Source organism: Podarcis bocagei, assembly GCF_964188305.1.
Source record: "Podarcis bocagei genome assembly, chromosome: 10".
NCBI classification, from domain to species: Eukaryota; Metazoa; Chordata; class Lepidosauria; order Squamata; family Lacertidae; genus Podarcis; species Podarcis bocagei.
The window spans coordinates 27,854,672-27,872,896 of record NC_138135.1 but is presented as its reverse complement, the minus strand read 5'-3'; the positions used below and the strand labels follow the sequence as shown (position 1 = coordinate 27,872,896).

At 44.2% G+C, this 18,225-nt stretch overlaps 1 protein-coding gene across 2 annotated transcripts in view; it reads left to right on the top strand.

Annotated features, from left to right (window-relative positions):
* Window positions 1–7,543: 7,543 nt before the first annotated feature.
* The window catches only part of ALDH1L2 (aldehyde dehydrogenase 1 family member L2), a 31,462-nt gene continuing 20,780 nt past the window's right edge, over window positions 7,544–18,225 (top strand). The window contains exons 1-5 of one of the 2 annotated variants that reach the window (XM_081211303.1): window positions 7,544–7,785; window positions 10,853–10,997; window positions 13,280–13,514; window positions 13,858–14,023; window positions 15,125–15,226. In XM_081211303.1, the coding sequence (XP_081067429.1) occupies window positions 7,735–7,785; window positions 10,853–10,997; window positions 13,280–13,514; window positions 13,858–14,023; window positions 15,125–15,226 (699 nt within the window). In that variant the 5' untranslated portion in view covers window positions 7,544–7,734. The remainder of the gene's footprint in view (window positions 7,786–10,852; window positions 10,998–13,279; window positions 13,515–13,857; window positions 14,024–15,124; window positions 15,227–18,225) is intronic. The other variant, XM_081211304.1, reaches the window with a different exon arrangement.

The following is an 18,225-nucleotide window of genomic DNA, read 5'->3' as shown; positions in this document are numbered from 1 at the left end:
ACTTCCATGTGTTCAGGCAACAAGTGAGGCAGAATACCGGTACTTTGCACACTGTACTGAGTACTGCAGTTTTTTTTCTTTTCCTCTTAGTGGCAGCAACTATATTAAGTTCTGTCTTAGTTGCTGGCAGCCACATAACTGGTTGCCAATCTGTCCATGAAGCTGTAAGTGTCAATCCACAGCTTCACTTGATGCTTCTCATGTGAACTTGGACAACTTGAAAATAAACACCAACTGCCTGTTGCTTGACTTGCCAGAAGCAACATCATGTGGGTATTGATGTCTAATACATGCAGGATTCCTCCTGCTTCGTACTAGAACTGCTCTCATATTACTGTTTGCCAGTGCTGGTAAGGGACAAATCAGGACAAAGAAGAAATGAGAAAGTTCCTTACATTTCTACTCTCTCGTGCATGCTCATTCCTTTAGTCTTTCATACTAAGGAAAAAATGTAACTTAATCCTGTAGCAGGAACCCCCCCACCCCAATCATTCTGTTTGTACAAACATCACACACACACACTCACACACTACATACGCCACATTTCTGTTATAAATTCATAGAAAATCATCCATACATCGGATTTGCACTGTTCCATTTTATTTTTACTCCATGTGACAAGGACTATCAAAGGGGGGGGGTGGCTTGGTTCTGGTCAGCCATAATCCCTTCAGCATACCAGCACATCCACAGGAGCCCTGCCCAGTTGCTATGTCAGCCCTGATAATCCCAGACAGAAGACAATCAAAAAGACAAAGAACTTGCATATGGGAGTGGATTCAGCACAGACTGAAACAAAGGACAATAATCAGATCTTCCCTCTGGGGGCAGGAAACTGCAAACTCCCCTTTGTCACCTGGAAAGTACTCATGGGCAGGGGGAAAGGAGGAACCAGCCAGGTGACAGGACACTCAGGTTACCACCACAACTCCTCCCTCAACCCCTCCTTTCTGTAATGTATGCATGATGTCAACCCCTTCTGTAATGTATGCATGATGTCAACCCCTCCTTTCTGTAATGTATGCATGATGTTTCTGGGGGTGGGCTTGACCTAGAGGAGGGGAATTTCAAAAGTTTTTATAAGGTCTTGCACACCATCTTTCTGGGTCTTTCCTCTCTCTTGCAAGTGAAGGGAATACCCTGTTGCAACAGTTCAATAAAGGCCAAGCCTACAGGCTGCTGTTTTGCTCCAAGTTATCCTGGTTGGTGTCTTTACTTTTTGTCCAAGGGAGCCCTCAGATTTTTCCGTTAACAATCCTAAAAGGCTTTTGCTTCTGTAAGGATATGTGCTCTCTCCAGCCTTAGTTCTGGTCTCTTCCACTTCAAGATCTGTGACTCCACCAGGGAGAAGAAGGGAGCAGTGGCAACTTATTCTCATTCAACGGAGGTGGGGTGGGGTTTGCACTGGACAACCCTATGTTGGGGCAGAGGGAGCTTCTTTTAGTCCAAGTCTACACCTAATTGTCATGGCTTAATGAGGATTTGGATCTAGTGTGTCAGGTCCGAGCCCAACACTGTAACCACTACACCAAACTGGCCATCCAGGAACCAATTGCAGGCATCCAGGTCTCTCTGTTTGGCCCTCAGAACTCCCCACAGGCCCCTCTACTCCACAGGTCACACCATTCACTCACCCTAATCTGCACCCTTGGGTGTTTTCGTCTGACTAGAATGTGTCTTCAGAGAGGGTGGTGACGCTTCTTCCTTACCTGGATGGACGATGGAGAGATGAATGTGTATGTGCAGAACCCCTTGTTTTTTGCATAACTGAAACATAGTCTTTGTACAAATACAAGAGTCACATCCCTTGCTCCACCCACTTATGTGTCTGGCAAGAGAATGTGGCTGACAAGAGGATTCCTACTGCAGTTTTAAGGCTACAGTTGAAACAGATTTGAAATTTACAGCATGTTGTACACTGAAAGAAAATTATATGGAAATGATGTACCAGTGGTATTTGACTCCTACTAAGTTATCTAAAATGTATAGAACCAGTTCAAATACCTGCTGGAAATGTAAAGAAAATGATGGTACCTTTTACCATATGTGGTGGTCATGTAACACAACAAAATCATTTTGGGAGATATTATATAACAAATTGAAAAAAATGTTTAAGGTAACATTTATTTTAGCAAACAGAAGTTTTTTTATTAGAAATTATATGTGCCGAGATGCCAAAAGACCAGAAATGACTTTTTATGTATGTGGCAACAGCTGCGCAGATGTTATTAGCCCAAAGGTGGAAAGAAGCAATGACCCCAACTAGGAAGAATGGCAAACCAAATTGCTGGATTATGCCGAAATGGCTAAAACTAACTGGAAGACTCAGGAGTCAAGAAGATAAAGATTTTTCAAAAAGAATGGAAAAAAATTATAGCTTATTTAGGAGACTATTGTAAACAAATTAAAATGTTAGCTGGACTTTAAAAACCACTTGTAAAGTAATGAACATTATGGATAATTAAGAAAAATGAAAATTATGGAAACTGCATTGATATGTAGATTTGGAAAAAATAGTTATTGGGATCCATGTAAGGGATGGGGGGAAGTCAAGAGATTCAGAGAATCTTACAAAAGGATTATATAGATAATTTGCTGTAAAATTGTATTTGTAAAAATCAATTAATTTTTTTTTAAAGGCTACAATCCTATACCCGGTTTTTTAAAGTACATTATAGGATTCCACTGTAAAGTTCCAGTGCTATTTAAACATACCTGGGGCTCAGCTGCAAATGAAACACTTTAAGCATGTTGTAAAGTGCATTATACAAATGTGACACTAGATGGCGATGCTAAGCTATGGCAAATTCAATATACATTTTTCAAAACCTTTTTTTTTAAAAAAAACATTTTCACAATTTTTTTTATATGTGTCTAGATTCCACCCTGGACTTAATCCTCATTGAACACAGCTGCATTTATTTCTGAGCAAACATGCATAGGATGAAGCAGCAGATCTGATTGATTTCAACGGCGCTAAACTTCACCCATTGTGACTTTAGATCATAAGGCCTCTGCTGGGACCATCTCATTGCCCTGTTTTGCACTCATTGGGCAGATGTTTCGTACTAAGTAACTCTTGAATTCTGCTGGTGTTAGTTACAATTTTAAAATCAATCCTTTTTCCAGTACTCTCACAAGGTGGCACTATATCCTTAGCTACCAGGATTCTGCCCTTCATTTCTACTACTTTTGTTTTCCTCTTAAAATGCTTTAGGTCAGGATCTGGGAACCTGTGGCCCTCTAGAACAGGCATCCCCAAACTCAGCCCTCCAGCTGTTTTGGGACTACAACTCCCATCATCCCTAGCCAACAGGACCAGTGGTCAGGGATGATGGGAATTGTAGTCCCAAAACAGCTGGAGGGCCGAGTTTGGGGATGCCTACTCTAGAGGTGGCTGGGCTGTAACTCCCATCATCCCTGACCACTGGTCATGCTGACTGGGGCCGTTGGGAGTTGGGAGTTGAAGAGTCACAGCTTCTCCGCTTCTGCCTGCATCTCATTGATGCTGGCCATGTGGCTTAATCTGCAGAGGAGAGTTCTCTGTTTAAAGGAGTCCTCTATCTGAAGGGGGGATGTGGGTGACACTGTGGGTTAAACCACAGAGCCTAGGACTTGCCAATCAGAAGGTCGGCGGTTCGAATCCCCGCGACGGGGTGAGCTCCCTTTGCTCGGTCCCAGCTCCTGCCCACCTAGCAGTTCAAAAGCATGTCAAAGTGCAAGTAGATAAATAGGTACCGCTCCGGAGGGAAGGTAAACGGCGTTTCCATGTGCTGCTCTGGTTCACCAGAAGCGGATTAGTCATGCTGGCCACATGACCCGGAAGCTGTATATCGGCTCCCTCGGCCAATAAAGCAAGATGAGCGCCGCAACCCCAGAGTCGGTCACGACTGGACCTAATGGTCAGGGGTCCCTTTACCTTTACCTTTACTCAGTGGCGTAGCGTGGGGGGTGCAGGGGGGGCCGGCCGCACCGGGCGCAACATCTGGGGGTTAGGGTTAGGGGGCGCAAATCCACGGGTTAGGGGGCACAAATCCACAGGTTAGGGGGCGCAAATTACTTGCCTTGCCCCGGGTGCTGACAACGCACACTACGCCACTGCCTTTACTATTTGAAGGGAGAATAGGGTCCTTGAAGCTGCTCATCAACAGTTACCACCTGGAGTGAGCAGGTCCAGGTCACTTGGGCCACTACCATGCGATGCATTTCTATTTAATATCCAGTAATGATTTCTAAATATGTATCTATGCATAACTCAGCATATGCACATTTTATGCAAGCTTGTATATTCTTTTATCCTTTTCGGGAGATGCATTTCCTCTTTATTGCTGATGAACCTAGGTCACATCAGCACCATGCACTTAAAGCACACTTACCGCACCTTTTTTAAAAAACAATCATGGCTTCTCCCAAATAATCCTAGGATCTGTAGTTTGCTAAGGGTGCTGAGAGTTCATAGGAGACTCGTCACTACAATTCCCAGTAACAAACAATAGTTTCCAGAATGTTTTGGGGAGGAAGCCATAGGGGAACCTATGGCCCTCTATAGGTTTTCAGTCCCAGCCAGCATGGTCCGGAATAATACAGATTTTAGTCCAACAACATCTGGAACACTGCAGGAGGTTACCCATCCTTGAAATAAATAAAAGACGGGGGGGTGTCCAAGTTTCTAAAATTCAATTCATACAATAAAACCTATAGCGGGCTAATACAATTCAGCATAGAAAAGGGTGCTGTAACTTCAATGCTATACTAAAGCTCAGGTCATAGAAGCTTGCCTGAAGCTTAAGAGAGAGCTTAATATACCTCTTCTAATTCATGCAGCAATACGGATGGCAGCAAAATCAGTAATAAAAGAGTCACCATTGCTTTTTGCAGAGAGCATGGGGTATGTGGAGACACACCCTTTGGCAGTAATTCTATCCAACCATAGTTATTATCTTTTTAAGGTATCCTAAGCAGTCAAGCAGAAGCCCCCCCCCCCCAAATCAAAACTAAAAGATGAAAGGCTTCTTTCTTGTGAAAACTTGCTTCAGAGCACAGTAAAACTTGAAAAACGGCTACAGAGGAACAAATACTACTTCACTGGTTTGTAAGAAGATAAAAGGAGATAAGAACAATAAAGCAGAAATGTCTTAAACAGAACTCTATCTGAATTATAAATGTTGTACAGGCAGAGTCTCAGAAATGGCTTCATGTGAGCAGGAAAGGGTCAAAGCCAATACTAGAAAAGATTCAACGGATAAGGAGGACTAGTATCAGCAGTTTCAAATTCCACACAGTATTATGAAATTAATCGGCCATACTGGTTAGGCCACTTGATTGTCGTTGGAAAATAGATAGTGGGATTTAAAATAAAAACAGGTACTTAATGGACCTAACTTAATCACGTTCATTAATATCAGTGGGTCTATTCTGAGGAAAAATGTGGTTGACTACCACCCAGTTTCTCCTTCCTTTTGGGGCAAAGGGAAAAAAAAATATAGCAATTAATGGCCACTTTTGACACACAGTTACACCTGCTGAGCAGAAAACATGAAATACGTGCCCAGTAAAAAGAACACTGTGACTTTCCCACATAAAGAATCCCTGCAGGGTTCAGTCTTTCATGAAACCACTTGCCTCCTACCTGATCCTGCAAGGCAGAAACATTTTATAAATCAGAGGAATGAAAGAGGTGTGCCGTTTATGTGTTAATGCTGCTGAGAGAGTTCTTTGAAATAAAATACCCCTATTTGACATCTTGTGCTGAGATGTCCTGCTGTGAGAGAATTTTTCCTTAGTGTATATTCTGTACTGGAGCTGTTAGATGGCCCTTATTTGGAAATACTTCCTGTCAGATTTTAGGATATCACAGCCCAACGCAACAGGTTTCTTACGACTGCAATTCCTTGGAAGCTCTTTAAGAGATTTTTCAATGGGAAAATAAATAACAATCAAGCAGTATATACATTTTATGGAAGAAATTCAATGAAATAAAATTCAAAAGATGAGGAACTCGGTGGGCAAAACGAAGCAGAACCATTTTTACAATGGTACAATGATTCTTCCATAAAATGACCGGGTCGCACACATCAGGGAAAGCCTTACTAAAGAAAAATTTTGATAGCCACCTAAATATAAAAATGCAGGGCACTTCTCTAATTTCTGGGATTGTTAAGTTGTTCTGAACTGTTTTTAATACTGTATATTTATTTAATCAAAATTATATACCACTTTTTTATTCCAAGGAGCTCAAGGTGGTGTACCTGGTTCTCTTCCTTCCCATTTCATCCTCACTACAAACTTGTGAGGTGTTGTTGTTTAGTCGTTTAGTCGTGTCCGACTCTTCGTGACTCCATTGACCAGAGCACGCCAGGCACTCCTGTCTTCCACTGCCTCCTGCAGTTTGGTCAAACTCAGCTTCATAGCTTTGAGAACACTATCCAACCATCTCGTCCTCTCTCGTCCCCTTCTCCTTGTGCCCTCCATCTTTCCCAGCATCAGGGTCTTTTCCAGGGAGTCTTCTCTTCTCATGAGGTGGCCAAAGTATTGGAGCCTCAGCTTCAGGATCTGTCCTTCCAGTGAGCAACTTGTGAGGTGGGTTAGGCTAAAAGATGGTGCTGGCCCAAGTCCTGGTCCAACACTCTAACCATTACACCACACTGCCTCTTTTTGAATGTTGTAGCCCACCCTGGTACCTGAGAGAGAAGGATGGGGAAATATAATGATTTCCATTGGCAACTGATTCAACACCTGTGAAGGCAGTGCACCCTGAAAGGCGGCTTAAGATCTTCAAAATAAGCTAACAAGATCACCTAGTGAATGCACACCAAAGGCAAGGATTTGAACCAGGTAGTTCTGGATTCAGGTTCAGTCTCTCACCCACCAAATTTAGGGATTTAACCAGTCTGGTTGCACTCAGGGCCACAGCAACTATGATGGAGAATGGAAGATGAGAGGCTGGAGGCGCCAAATGTTAGAATTGCATAAGGTGCTGCTGAAATTTGAGACCCCAAAGCCAACCGCTGGACCCACCAGTGTATCTTCACTATTCTTAGGACACATAGGAAGCTATCTTAGACCTAGTCAGCCCACTGGTCCCTTTAGCTCAGTACTGTCTACCGGCAGCAGCTTCCCAGGGTGCCAGACAGGGAACATTCCCAGCCCTCCCTGGAGATGCTTGGGTTTGAACCTGCGACCTTCTGCATGCAAAGCAGATGCTCTGCCGCTCAGCTACGGCCCCTCCCTTCTCGTGGCTGCTGGAAAACCATCTACCTGTTGAATTTCTGCCTGTTCCCAGGCGAAAAATACAGGGTACGGGAGGAAGAAAAAGGGGGACTTCTCCCCCAAAACCAAGCGCAGGGTCCCCCTCCTGCTTTGAAGGTACATCTCCCACCAGGCAGGCCTCTTTTTGTTTTGTGGGGTGGGGGGCGTTTTGTTTCAAATTTGAGGGCGAGGGGAAGCCAAGCAGCCAGGCGGGCCCCCGCCTCTCCACTGCTGGCGCGGCGGAGCTGCTGGCGCGCCTCCCATTTGCGCGCCCCCGCGGAGCTCGCTTCTGGCTGGCCGGCGGCCAAAGGCGGCTTGCTTGGGTTGCATCAGACTAGACGCTGCTGCCGCTGCTTGCTGGGTACCAAAAGCTGGACAAGCGATCTCCTAGAATTTCATTTCTCTCTCTCCGCTGGCCAAGAAATGGTTCGCTCTTGAAGCTGCTCCCATTATAATTATTCTGGACCGGCTCTCTCAGGCGCAGCGATGCTCTCCAAAGCCAACCACTTGCTCAGGAAATTTTCCTCCACCGCCACGGTGAGTATAGAAAAACTGAACTGCAGGACCAGATAGGAAGGATGCTGTCGTCGCTGCCTTCTTCCACCCCCCCGGGAAGGGAAAGAGGCTTTTTCCCCAAGAGGTGTCCCTTGTGGTTTGATGGTTCTTGCAAGGATTTGGGCGCGTTTTGGTTCACGAGGCAGCAAATTAGATGGGAAAGGGTTGGAGGGGAGGGGAGGGAGGCCAGTGGGCCTTTCATAATGTGAACGGACAATTTGAAAACACACACCAAAAAAAAACCAAACTTGTCAGAGGAATTTGGGCACTGGTGATAGTAGTGAAAAGTGACATATTGTGTGGGATGCTCTTAAAGGTAAGGTTTTTATTCCCTAAAAAAATTATAATCTCAGCACCATGGATGGTAAAGATATTCACCTGTGTGGGGGGGAAACCTCTCCCCCACAACGGGATGGTCAGTACAAGTTTGGTGTTGTGTTACCCTGCTTGTGGAAAGGTTGTGCTTTGAGTCTTTCGTGTGTGTGTGTGCGCGCGCGCGCGTGTGCACTTGCTCCCTTCCCTTTCTTATGGGCCCATCTTCATTCCCAAGATTGCATTTGGCTGCAGTTGTTGCATCTTATGCCCCCAAACCCCAGGGAAATACAACGTTCTCACTCAAGGGTGGCACGTTTATGTCATCAAAGACTATAATTGTGTCACGCCTGCTGTCTTCTTCCAAAAAAAAACCCTAAAGGCAGCTTTCACAGAGCTATAACAGGATAATTTTTAAAACAACCCTGCATAGTAAACTGGACTGAGAGATAGGTCAAGGTCACCCACCAGGCTTCACAGCCAAGCAGGGATTGGAACCCAAGTCTTCCAGGAACCAGGTCTCCAACATTATACCAGAATTGTAGATAAGCTCCCCCAAGTTGCCAGCCTGTAACTAGAGACACAAGAAGCTGCCTTATACCAGTTCAGATTGTTGGTCCATCTAGCTACACTGACAGGCAGGCGCGCTCTGGGATTCCAGACAGAGGGCATTCCTAGCCTTACCTGGAAATGTTGGGGACTGAAGCTGAGACCTTATGCATGCAAAGCAGCTGAGCTATGGCCCTTCCCTAATAATGAATTAGCTTCTTCAGGATTGGCAGAAGAGCTGTAATTCTTCTGGGCATGGATGAGGGGATTTCCTTCCTCTAGCAATCTCCATGGTTTCTAGGCACTCCATCCCTCCTATGCTTGCTCACCTGCATGGAACCCCAGGCACTCCAGGCATGCATTTCTTAGCCACGTATGCTATTTCTGCAAACCTAGAGACAAGGCGGCTGCTTTGGTGATTTCTGGGTTTGAACGTGATTACAAGAGTGCCATGGATATTTGTGGACCATTGTGATATTCTCTGGCGGATTGAGTGGACAAGACCAATAGTAGGTCCAACGGTCAAGTATGCGGTTTCTGCACGTGCTGGAAGTGGGGGGGCAGATGGAGCACCCCAAATTATACCTGCACCTGCACCATTATAGCAACATTTGTTTTCTGGAGGCAGGAGATCTGCTGTTGTCACTGAAAGGTCCATTTTAGAAGTATGGTTGAAATGCACTTGTGGTTGGATTTCAGGTAGGGGGGCAAAGGGGCCCTTTAAAGGTAAAGGGAACCCTGACCATTAGGTCCAGTCTTGTCTGTCTCTGGGGTTGTGGTGCTCATCTCGCTTTATTGGCCGAGGGAGCCGGCGTACAGCTTCCGGGTCATGTGGCCAGCATGACTAAGCCGCTTCTGGCAAACCAGAGCAGTGCACGGAAACGCCGTTTACCTTCCCGCCGGAGTGGTACCTATTTATCTGCTTGCAATTTTAAGTGCTTTTGAACTGCTAGGTGGCAGGAACTGGGACCGAGCAACGGGAGCTCACCCTGTCGTGCAGATTTGAACTGCTGACCTTCTGATTGGCAAGTCCTAGGCTCTGTGGTTTAACCCACAGTGCCACCCAAGTCCCTCAAAGGGGCCCTTTAGTTCCTCCTTAAAAATGTGTGTGCAAGTAAGGGAGGCATTCTAGTCTCGACAGTGAAATTCGCAGGCTCTGCCAGCTAACTGCTGCTTTTCAGAAACCTGGATGGTACACTATGTTTGACAACACTGTCTGGTGCAGCGTCAGCAGTAGTTTGAATGGAGAGGTGGAACTGTGTCAAGGGATTGCTATAGGAAGAAGGCTTAAGCCGAGCAGCTTAGATTGCATCAGCAATGCTAAATATGAGAACGAATGGCTGATGACAGCACATTGCATATGGATGGGGAGGGGCTTTGCTTTAGGTTGCCACAAGAAGTTTCTTTGCTGGAAAAGGAGCCCACCATAGAAACAGAAAGGAATCCTGTTGCTTTTTTTATATGATGAATTAGCTACAGAGATACCTCCTGGAGCAGCTATTTTAGTGCCCAGCTATGCATTGCTAGGAACTGAAAATCATCCAAGGAAAATGCCATAGCTCAGAAGTAGAGCATCTGCTTTCCCAGGGCCCCTGCTTCCATCCTTACCAGGAGGTCTGGGAGAGACTCCTGCCTGAAACCTGGAGAGCAACTGCCATTCACTTTAGATAATACTGAGCTAGATGAATGCTGTGGTCTGCAGGGATGGGCTTCGGTCTTCCAAATTTCAGCAGCACCCTGTGCAAGGTCAAAAATCACCCCCACTGCCACCTCTTACCTTCTGTTCTGCTCAATTCACTATGTCAGAGTTGCAGTGCGCCCGCCCACCCCACACCCCTGCTTGGCGCCCAGGGCAGCTGCACCGGTCATGGTGCCCTAAATCTGCCTCTATGGTCTGACTCTGTAGAAGGCAGCTTCCTATGTTCCTATGTTCCCCCAAAGAGCTGCTAGATAGGATGTGGGGCTGTCATGTGCAAACTTATCCATCAAGTTCAGAGGGTTAAAATTATGCAAAAAGAATTCTGTGAGCTGATGGCCTACCCCTGCACAAGGGGACCAAGCACACTTGATGTGCACATTTCCTCTTATGATGAATTGCTATCCTTGTCCGTCGGACAACTTAACTGAGTAAGAAGCAATACAAGATTTACAGAAGAACAAGCTAACTCTTCAGGTCTTTTGTTGACAGGCTTATTACCAAAATAAACTAAAGCTAGCTTTGATAGGCCAGAGCCTTTTTGGGCAAGAGGTCTACAAGCACTTGCAAAAGGAAGGACACAAAGTTGTGGGAGTGTTCACAGTCCCAGACAAAAATGGAAAGGCCGACCCTTTGGGTAAGTACTCCACCTTTTTTGTGTGACTGTCATTTTTTATAACAGGAACAATGCAGTGACCCATGCTCATTTTGCTTTCTGTGTGCTGAGATGTGTTGCTGCTGGGTTTGTTGTGAAGCAGCCATTCAATTTCTTCACCAAACACACAGCTGTTTTGCCCTGTGCTGAGCTGAACAAATTCAATCACAGGCTGTATCATTAGACGCCAAAATATAGCACTATTCAAGCACTTCCCGCACCACTCCAATATTGTTGTAAGATCTGAAGCATTCGTAGGAAGACATAATACTAATAATAATAATAATAATAATAATAATAATAATAATAATTTATTTATACTCTACCCATCTGGCTGGGTTTTCCCAGCCACTCTGAGCGGCTCCCAACAGAATATTAAAAGCACAATAAAACATCAAACATTAAAAACTTCCTTTAACAGGGCTGCCTTCAGATATCTTCAAAAAGTCAGATAGTCATTTATTTCCTTGACATCTGATGGGAGGGCATTTCACAGTGTAGGTGCCACTACTGAGAAGGCCCTCTCAGGGGCAGAGGAAGCAGGGTGCAGTGGGGCAGGCCGCCCCAGGTGTCACCACTGAGGGGGTGTGTGACAAAATGCCGGGCGACACTCACCACGGGGCCTGCAGCGCATCTGAGCCATGCATCTCTCCGGGGACAGACGTAGTGGCTTTGGCACATGTAGGCTCCGCGCTGCCCAAATGGTCCGCCCACTGCCTCCCCCCAGCCGTAAGGTGGCTGAGTGGAAGGAGGCAGACAGGCAGACTACTCAGAGGCCCCGCGGAGTGTCCTGCCCCAGCTGGCCCCGCCCCAGGTGCCCAATCAGTTCACTCTGCCGCTGGGCCCTCTGCCTGGTTCCCTATAACCTCACTTCTCTCAGGGAGGGAACCACCATAAGGCCCTCAGAGCTGGACCTCAGTGTCCGGACTGAACAATGGGGGTGGAGATGCTCCTTCAGGTATACTGGGCCAAAGCTGTTTAGGGCTTTAAAGATGAGCACCAACACTTTGAATTGTGCTTGGAAACGTACTGGGAGCCAATGTAGGTCTTTCAGGACTGGTATTATATGGTCTCAGTAGCCACTCCCAGTCACCAGTCTAACTGCCACATTCTGGATTAGTTGCATTTTCCGGGTCACCTTCAAAGGTAGCCCCACGTAGAGCGCATTGCAGTAGCCCAAGCAAGAGATAACTAGAGCATGCACCACTCTGGTGAGACAGTCCATTGCCAGGTAGGGTCTCAGCCTGCATACCAGACAGCTGCCCTGGACAAAGAATTGACCTGTGCCTCCATGGACAGCTGTGAGTCCAAAATGACTCCCAGGCTGCGCACCTTCTCCTTCAGGGGCACAGTTGCCCCATTCAGGACCAGGGAGTCCTCCACATCTGCCTGCCCCCTGTCCCCAAAAATAGTGCTTCTATCTTGTCAGGATTCAACCTCAATCTGCTAGCCGCCACCCATCCTCCAACAGCCTACAATGTCTTGTCTTCTCTCACAAGGATTGCTCAAGTAAAGAGAAAACACATCACTGAAAGTGGATGTAAATTTGCACAATATGTACGCCTGCTAATTTATACTTATAGATGCACATTTAGAAATAATGCCTATGATTAAATAAAAAATACAGTCCATCTCACCATCTTGAGATGGTGCCTACCCAGCTTGCTGCCCAAGTGCTAACTCTGGATAGGCAACTTCAAGAAAGTCTGTTAAACCGAGAACTGTTGTGCATAAAATAGGACACACAGGCACCCTATACATGGTCCAGATCAGGAGTGAGGAACCTTTTCAGCCCAGTGGCCAGGATCCTTAATTTTCCCCACTTTGATAAGTGGGTGGGGCTTCCCACCTATCGAGCACCTAGCCGCAGCATGATGTCAGGTAACCGATTTTTCTTTTCCATCATGCCTTGACTTCAAGCTGCGCTGCAAAGAAAGTTCCTAGCCCATCACCTTGGGGCTGAAGTCACTGGTAGTCAGTGGATAAAATTCCCAATTGGAAACTTTAGGGTGTAGCCAATCCCAGCGGGACTTGAAGTCACTGCTGGTCAGGGATGGGTCAGGTGGCTTGGGGAAAACTGCTTTGTGGGCCAAATTAGAAGCCATTCCAGGAGGTTCTCCATACCTGGTCTACACCTGGCTGGCTCCAACTGCTAAAGCAGGGTGAGAAGGGGGCTTGATTTGTCCTTACAAATTTTACCTATCTATGTCAGTTTTTCAGTCACCAAGAATATTTGCAAGTTGTCTTTCCCCCTTATTTGCCAGCATCAGCTGCAGAAAAGGATGGAACCCCTGTCTTTAAGTTCCCAAGGTGGAGAGTTAAGGGCAAGCCAATCGAGGAAGTTATTGAAGCCTACAAATCAGTTGGAGCAGAGCTGAACGTCCTTCCGTACTGCACACAGTTCATTCCCATGGATGTTATTGACAGTCCGAAGCATGGTTCCATTATTTACCATCCATCGATCCTTCCCCGTCATAGAGGTGCTTCTGCAATCAACTGGTGAGTAGGCTTGATAAAAGCCTAGCTGAGCATCCATTTGCATGGGAGGTGGCAAGGGTGGGAGGCTGAAGGATGAAGAGGGAGCAGGCAAGGAGTGGCCATCTACCCACTATAGAACAGGGAAGGGCAACTGGTGGCCTTCCAGATGTGCTTGGACTCCAGTGCCCATCAGTTTCAGCCAGACTGGCTTAAGATCAGGAAAGATGGGAGGGTTTTTTAAAAGACTCTTCCAAAGTTTGCAAGGCAATCTATGTACCTGTCTCATAGCTGCAAATAATGAAATGATATTGCTTTATCAAGACATTTTGATCTCATTCATACCTCACTTTTTGCTTACATTCAGGACTTTAATCCAAGGGGATAAGAAGGCTGGCTTCACCATTTTCTGGGCTGATGATGGTCTGGACACAGGGCCGATTCTCCTACAGAGGGAATGTGATGTTGCCCCAAATGATACTGTTGATGACCTGTACAATCGGTTTCTTTTCCCAGAAGGAATAAAAGCTATGGTAAGACAATCTGAGCTAAAAAGCCATGTCGCTGGGCGCTTCAAAAATCAGAGTTTCGGTCAGGAGAAGAATATGGCACAAACTGTCAGACAGATATTTGGTAATAATACTACTTGGTGTTTAGTTAGCAGTTTTCTAACAGCTCAAAAATCTTCACATATATTATTATTTGTTGCATTTATATCCCACCTTTTTCTCCAAGGAGCTCAAGGTGGTGTACATGGTTCTTCCCCTCCTCATTCAATCCCCATAACAACCCTGTGAGGTAGATTAGGCTGAGAGGCAGTGACTGGCCTGAGGTCACCCGGTAAGTGTCAATGTCAATGTTTATTATTACGGCAAACAGCCAGCATACTAAAACCAGAATTTCTGCATGATTCTTTACATAAACAATAAAAACAATCAGTGTGGGGATTTGAACCCTCGTCTCACAGGTCCTCTTCTGACACTCTAACCACTACACATTACCGCAATAATCTAGTGAAGTAGACCAATATTATTGTATTTCTGCTATGGTCATGGGGCTGAGGCCTATCCAGGAAGTTACTGAATATTTAACTGAATATAATAAAATGAAGGTTAATTTAGGGTTGAATTTAGAACTTCATAGGGCACTTCCAGACCTATTTACCAGGAATTCATCCTGGTTTGGTTTCGTTTTTGCATGGAAATTAGGCAGTGTTGGCTGCTTAATGAGCTTTCATTCCAATTTATTTGTGCGGACATTAGATGCTGTGTCAAAGAAAGTGCTACCGCACACTTTCCATTCACTTTCTTTATCACAAAAAAAAAAAAAATCCCCAGGAAGCATGTTTTTGTGGAAAACTTCCTAATCAACTATAACTACACAACCTGAATTTGCTGGTATGTAATTAAATCCTGTCTGAGAACAGTGTGGAAGTGCCTATAGTTCAGATGTACTGAGGCAATACATGGCAACAAATACTACCAATAAAATGCTACTGATATGCTGATCCCTCGATAGGATTTTCAAGCAGCTATCACACATGCTTGAATTGGTCCTTTAAATAGCTGTAAAAATGATTAAACAACATTTTGATTCCTAGAGCAATCAAAACTGTGTTGTTGTTTTTTGTTTAGGTAGAAGCTGTACAGTTAATTGCTGACGGTAAAGCTCCTCATATAACTCAGCCTGAAGAAGGGGCAACGTATGAAGGCATTCAGAAGAAAGAAAATGCAGAGGTAGTGTTGGCAACAGTGTGCTTGTGGCCCAAGGTGTGGCTGTGGTTTATGATATAATGGCTGTATTTGAGCATGATGCTAAACCATGGTTTAGCTTTGCATAACATGAATGGGATTCTGCAATCTCCCTCTCCTCTTAAAGCAAGGAGTTGGGAGCTTTTGCTTTAGTTTGTTAGCTTTGTCCAAACTGGGAATCATTAACTATGTTTAATTTCAAAACAAGATAACTTGAAACTGTGGTTTGTAAATCTGGTTCATTTAAACTGAACATAGTTAGTGTAAAATAAAGTTCCCCATTCAGACAAAATGACAAACTGTGTTTAACTAAAAGCAAAAGGTAAAGCTTCCAAACTCCTCCTTCTCAGACATGCAGGAGAAGGAGATAGCAGGGATTGCACAAGCCCTGGTGGAGGTCAGGCCTATTCACTTCACACTAAACCATGGTTTGCCATTACATTCAAATGCAGCCAATGATAAAAGACAAAAGTGTCAGTTGTAAGTTTGCCACTAATGTTCATCCCTGTAGAATGTATTTATTTATGAAATGAATTGGAACACCTCACGTACTGGTGAGCACAAATCAATGTGCAATTTAGACTAAAACACCATGGTATGTAAGAAATCTATAAAGCTATTACTTGAAAAAGTAGAAGAATGTTCTGGATCTTCCTCTGTGCTAAATTTGGCACATTCTACATACATTACAGAAACACTCAGAATGTTCCTCTTTCCATAACTAATTTATTCATTGAAATAACTATTAAATGGTAGTAGCCAACATCTGTAGGTAGACTACAACTCCCATCATCCCTGACCATTGGCCATGCAGGCTAGGGCTGATGGGAGTTGGAGTCCAACAACATTATAACTGAACTATAACTTTATTCCACCCACATGTTTATTGCTGTGCTGACTGTGACTTCATCCCAAATCCCCCAGATTAATGTCAACAAGGAACCTTACTGCTCTTCGAATTCAGTCCCAATTGCTTTTAACAGGAAATGTCCATTAATCCATGATTTATCTTTTTCGATCCAGATTTGATTTTTAATTGTAGTAGGCCTATGTTATGACAGTCATAAGACAGCTAACCTCCTCACCCTCTTTCGTGAATGAATTCCAAGAAAGTGCAACATGCCTCCACAGAAGACATTTATAATTAGAAACATCCTGACCTGCCTGGCATCTCCAGTGAGAGATCAATTTATATGGAACAGCTGTTGTTCCCTTTAACTCAGCCTATTAAAAAAAAATCAAAATAAAAAATCAACAGTTTTTCTTTTTTATGGAATACCTGTTCTGGAAAAAAAGGTTTCTGTGTCATTATTAATGCAAGGATCATAACACACTGCTTGCAAGAATATAAACGGTTACAGATGAACTATTGAAGACCACCACACACACAAAACTAAATTCATGTCAGTTCCTTAGAACAGGTTAACATGTGGCCCTCCAGATGTTGTTGAGCTACAACTTGTATCAGCCCCAGGAACCATGACCAGCAGTCAAGGATGGCAGAAGTTATAGTTCAGCAACATCTAGAGTGCCACAGTTCAGCCACCTCTGGTTTCCTTTACTTGTTTATACCAAGTAATGGACTAGGTAACAGAAGAAAAAGACAAGCAATTTTAACTGTACAGAAGTAGACCTCTTGACTAACAGTGCAATCCTACAGGATTTTAGGCTAAGGTTCATTCCTAATAATAATAATAATTTATTATTTATTATTTATACCCCGCCCATCTGGCTGGGCTCCCCCAGCCACTCTGGGCGGCTTCCAAAAAAATATTAAAATACCATAATACATCAAACATTAAAACTTCCCTAAACATATTGCAATGCCATCTACATAAGGACTTTGTCAGTACACTGAGACAGAAGATTCTCTCTTTACCTGTTTTTTTACAACTGTTGCAATCTGTCTCACAAAATAGCACTCTTAGTAACATCTGACGTTAATAGCATTAGTATTTTGCCTCATTGCACAAGGATTAAACGAACATTATGCTGCATTCACTTTCTCTGCATCATATCATGTTGCTTGTCATTATTCCCAGCTCTGTAGCCATTGTCACAATCAGATGTCATGATCAAACATGATTTATCATGAGGGGAAAGAGCCTAGATGAACCTTTAGCTCATTTGCTTCCCTTTTCTCTTTCTTCCTGCAGTGCGACCACAAGGAATAAATCAGAAGCTCTTGTTTCTATTTTTTTTATTAACTGCAGCTTCTCCTATGGTCCAAACCCAATAAACTGTGGTTAACATTAACTATGATTTGTTTGACACAAGTCAACTTAAAGCCAGGAGCTATGAAGTTGGTGTGTTTCAACAGATGTTCCTCATTTTAGGGTCTACGCATAAGACTGAACTGTAGTCAATCAAAAACAGAAGTGAAAAAGCTCTCACACAAGTGGCATTTAACACCTTTGAGGTGTATTCATATTAACAAAGCTATCTCTCCTCTTTGCTGGAGAGGGTGTAAAGAGGTTGGAACCACTATACATATGTGGTGGGCATTACAAATTACAACCATTTTGGAAGAATGCTGTTGAGGAAATAAGTTTGAACCCCAAACAAAGTGTTACTTGTACCCCAACTTTAGTATTGTTAGCAATTGTTAAAAATGAAAATGTCAATCTGAGATACAAAGAATTGATTCCTCTTCTGTTAGTAGCAGCTTGACAACTTGTTGCCCCAAACTGGAAATCCTTTGAACATTTGGCAAATGTCACAATGGAAACAAAAAGTTTGGACCATAGCACTTTCAGGGGGGGAAACAACTGACCAAGGAAGTCAAAGCTTTAGCTGGAAAGGGAGAGAAGGACAATTTTATAGAAACGTCGTATCCTTTCATCACATAGTCAACAGAGCATCACTAGACTCACATTTGAAACTTTGGAAAAACATTTCCCCATAGGGTTCTGTGATCAGGGGATGGGGGTGAGTGGGGAGAGAAAATGTTTTATAAAGGGGGTTTTGGTCTTATGTTCTTTTTG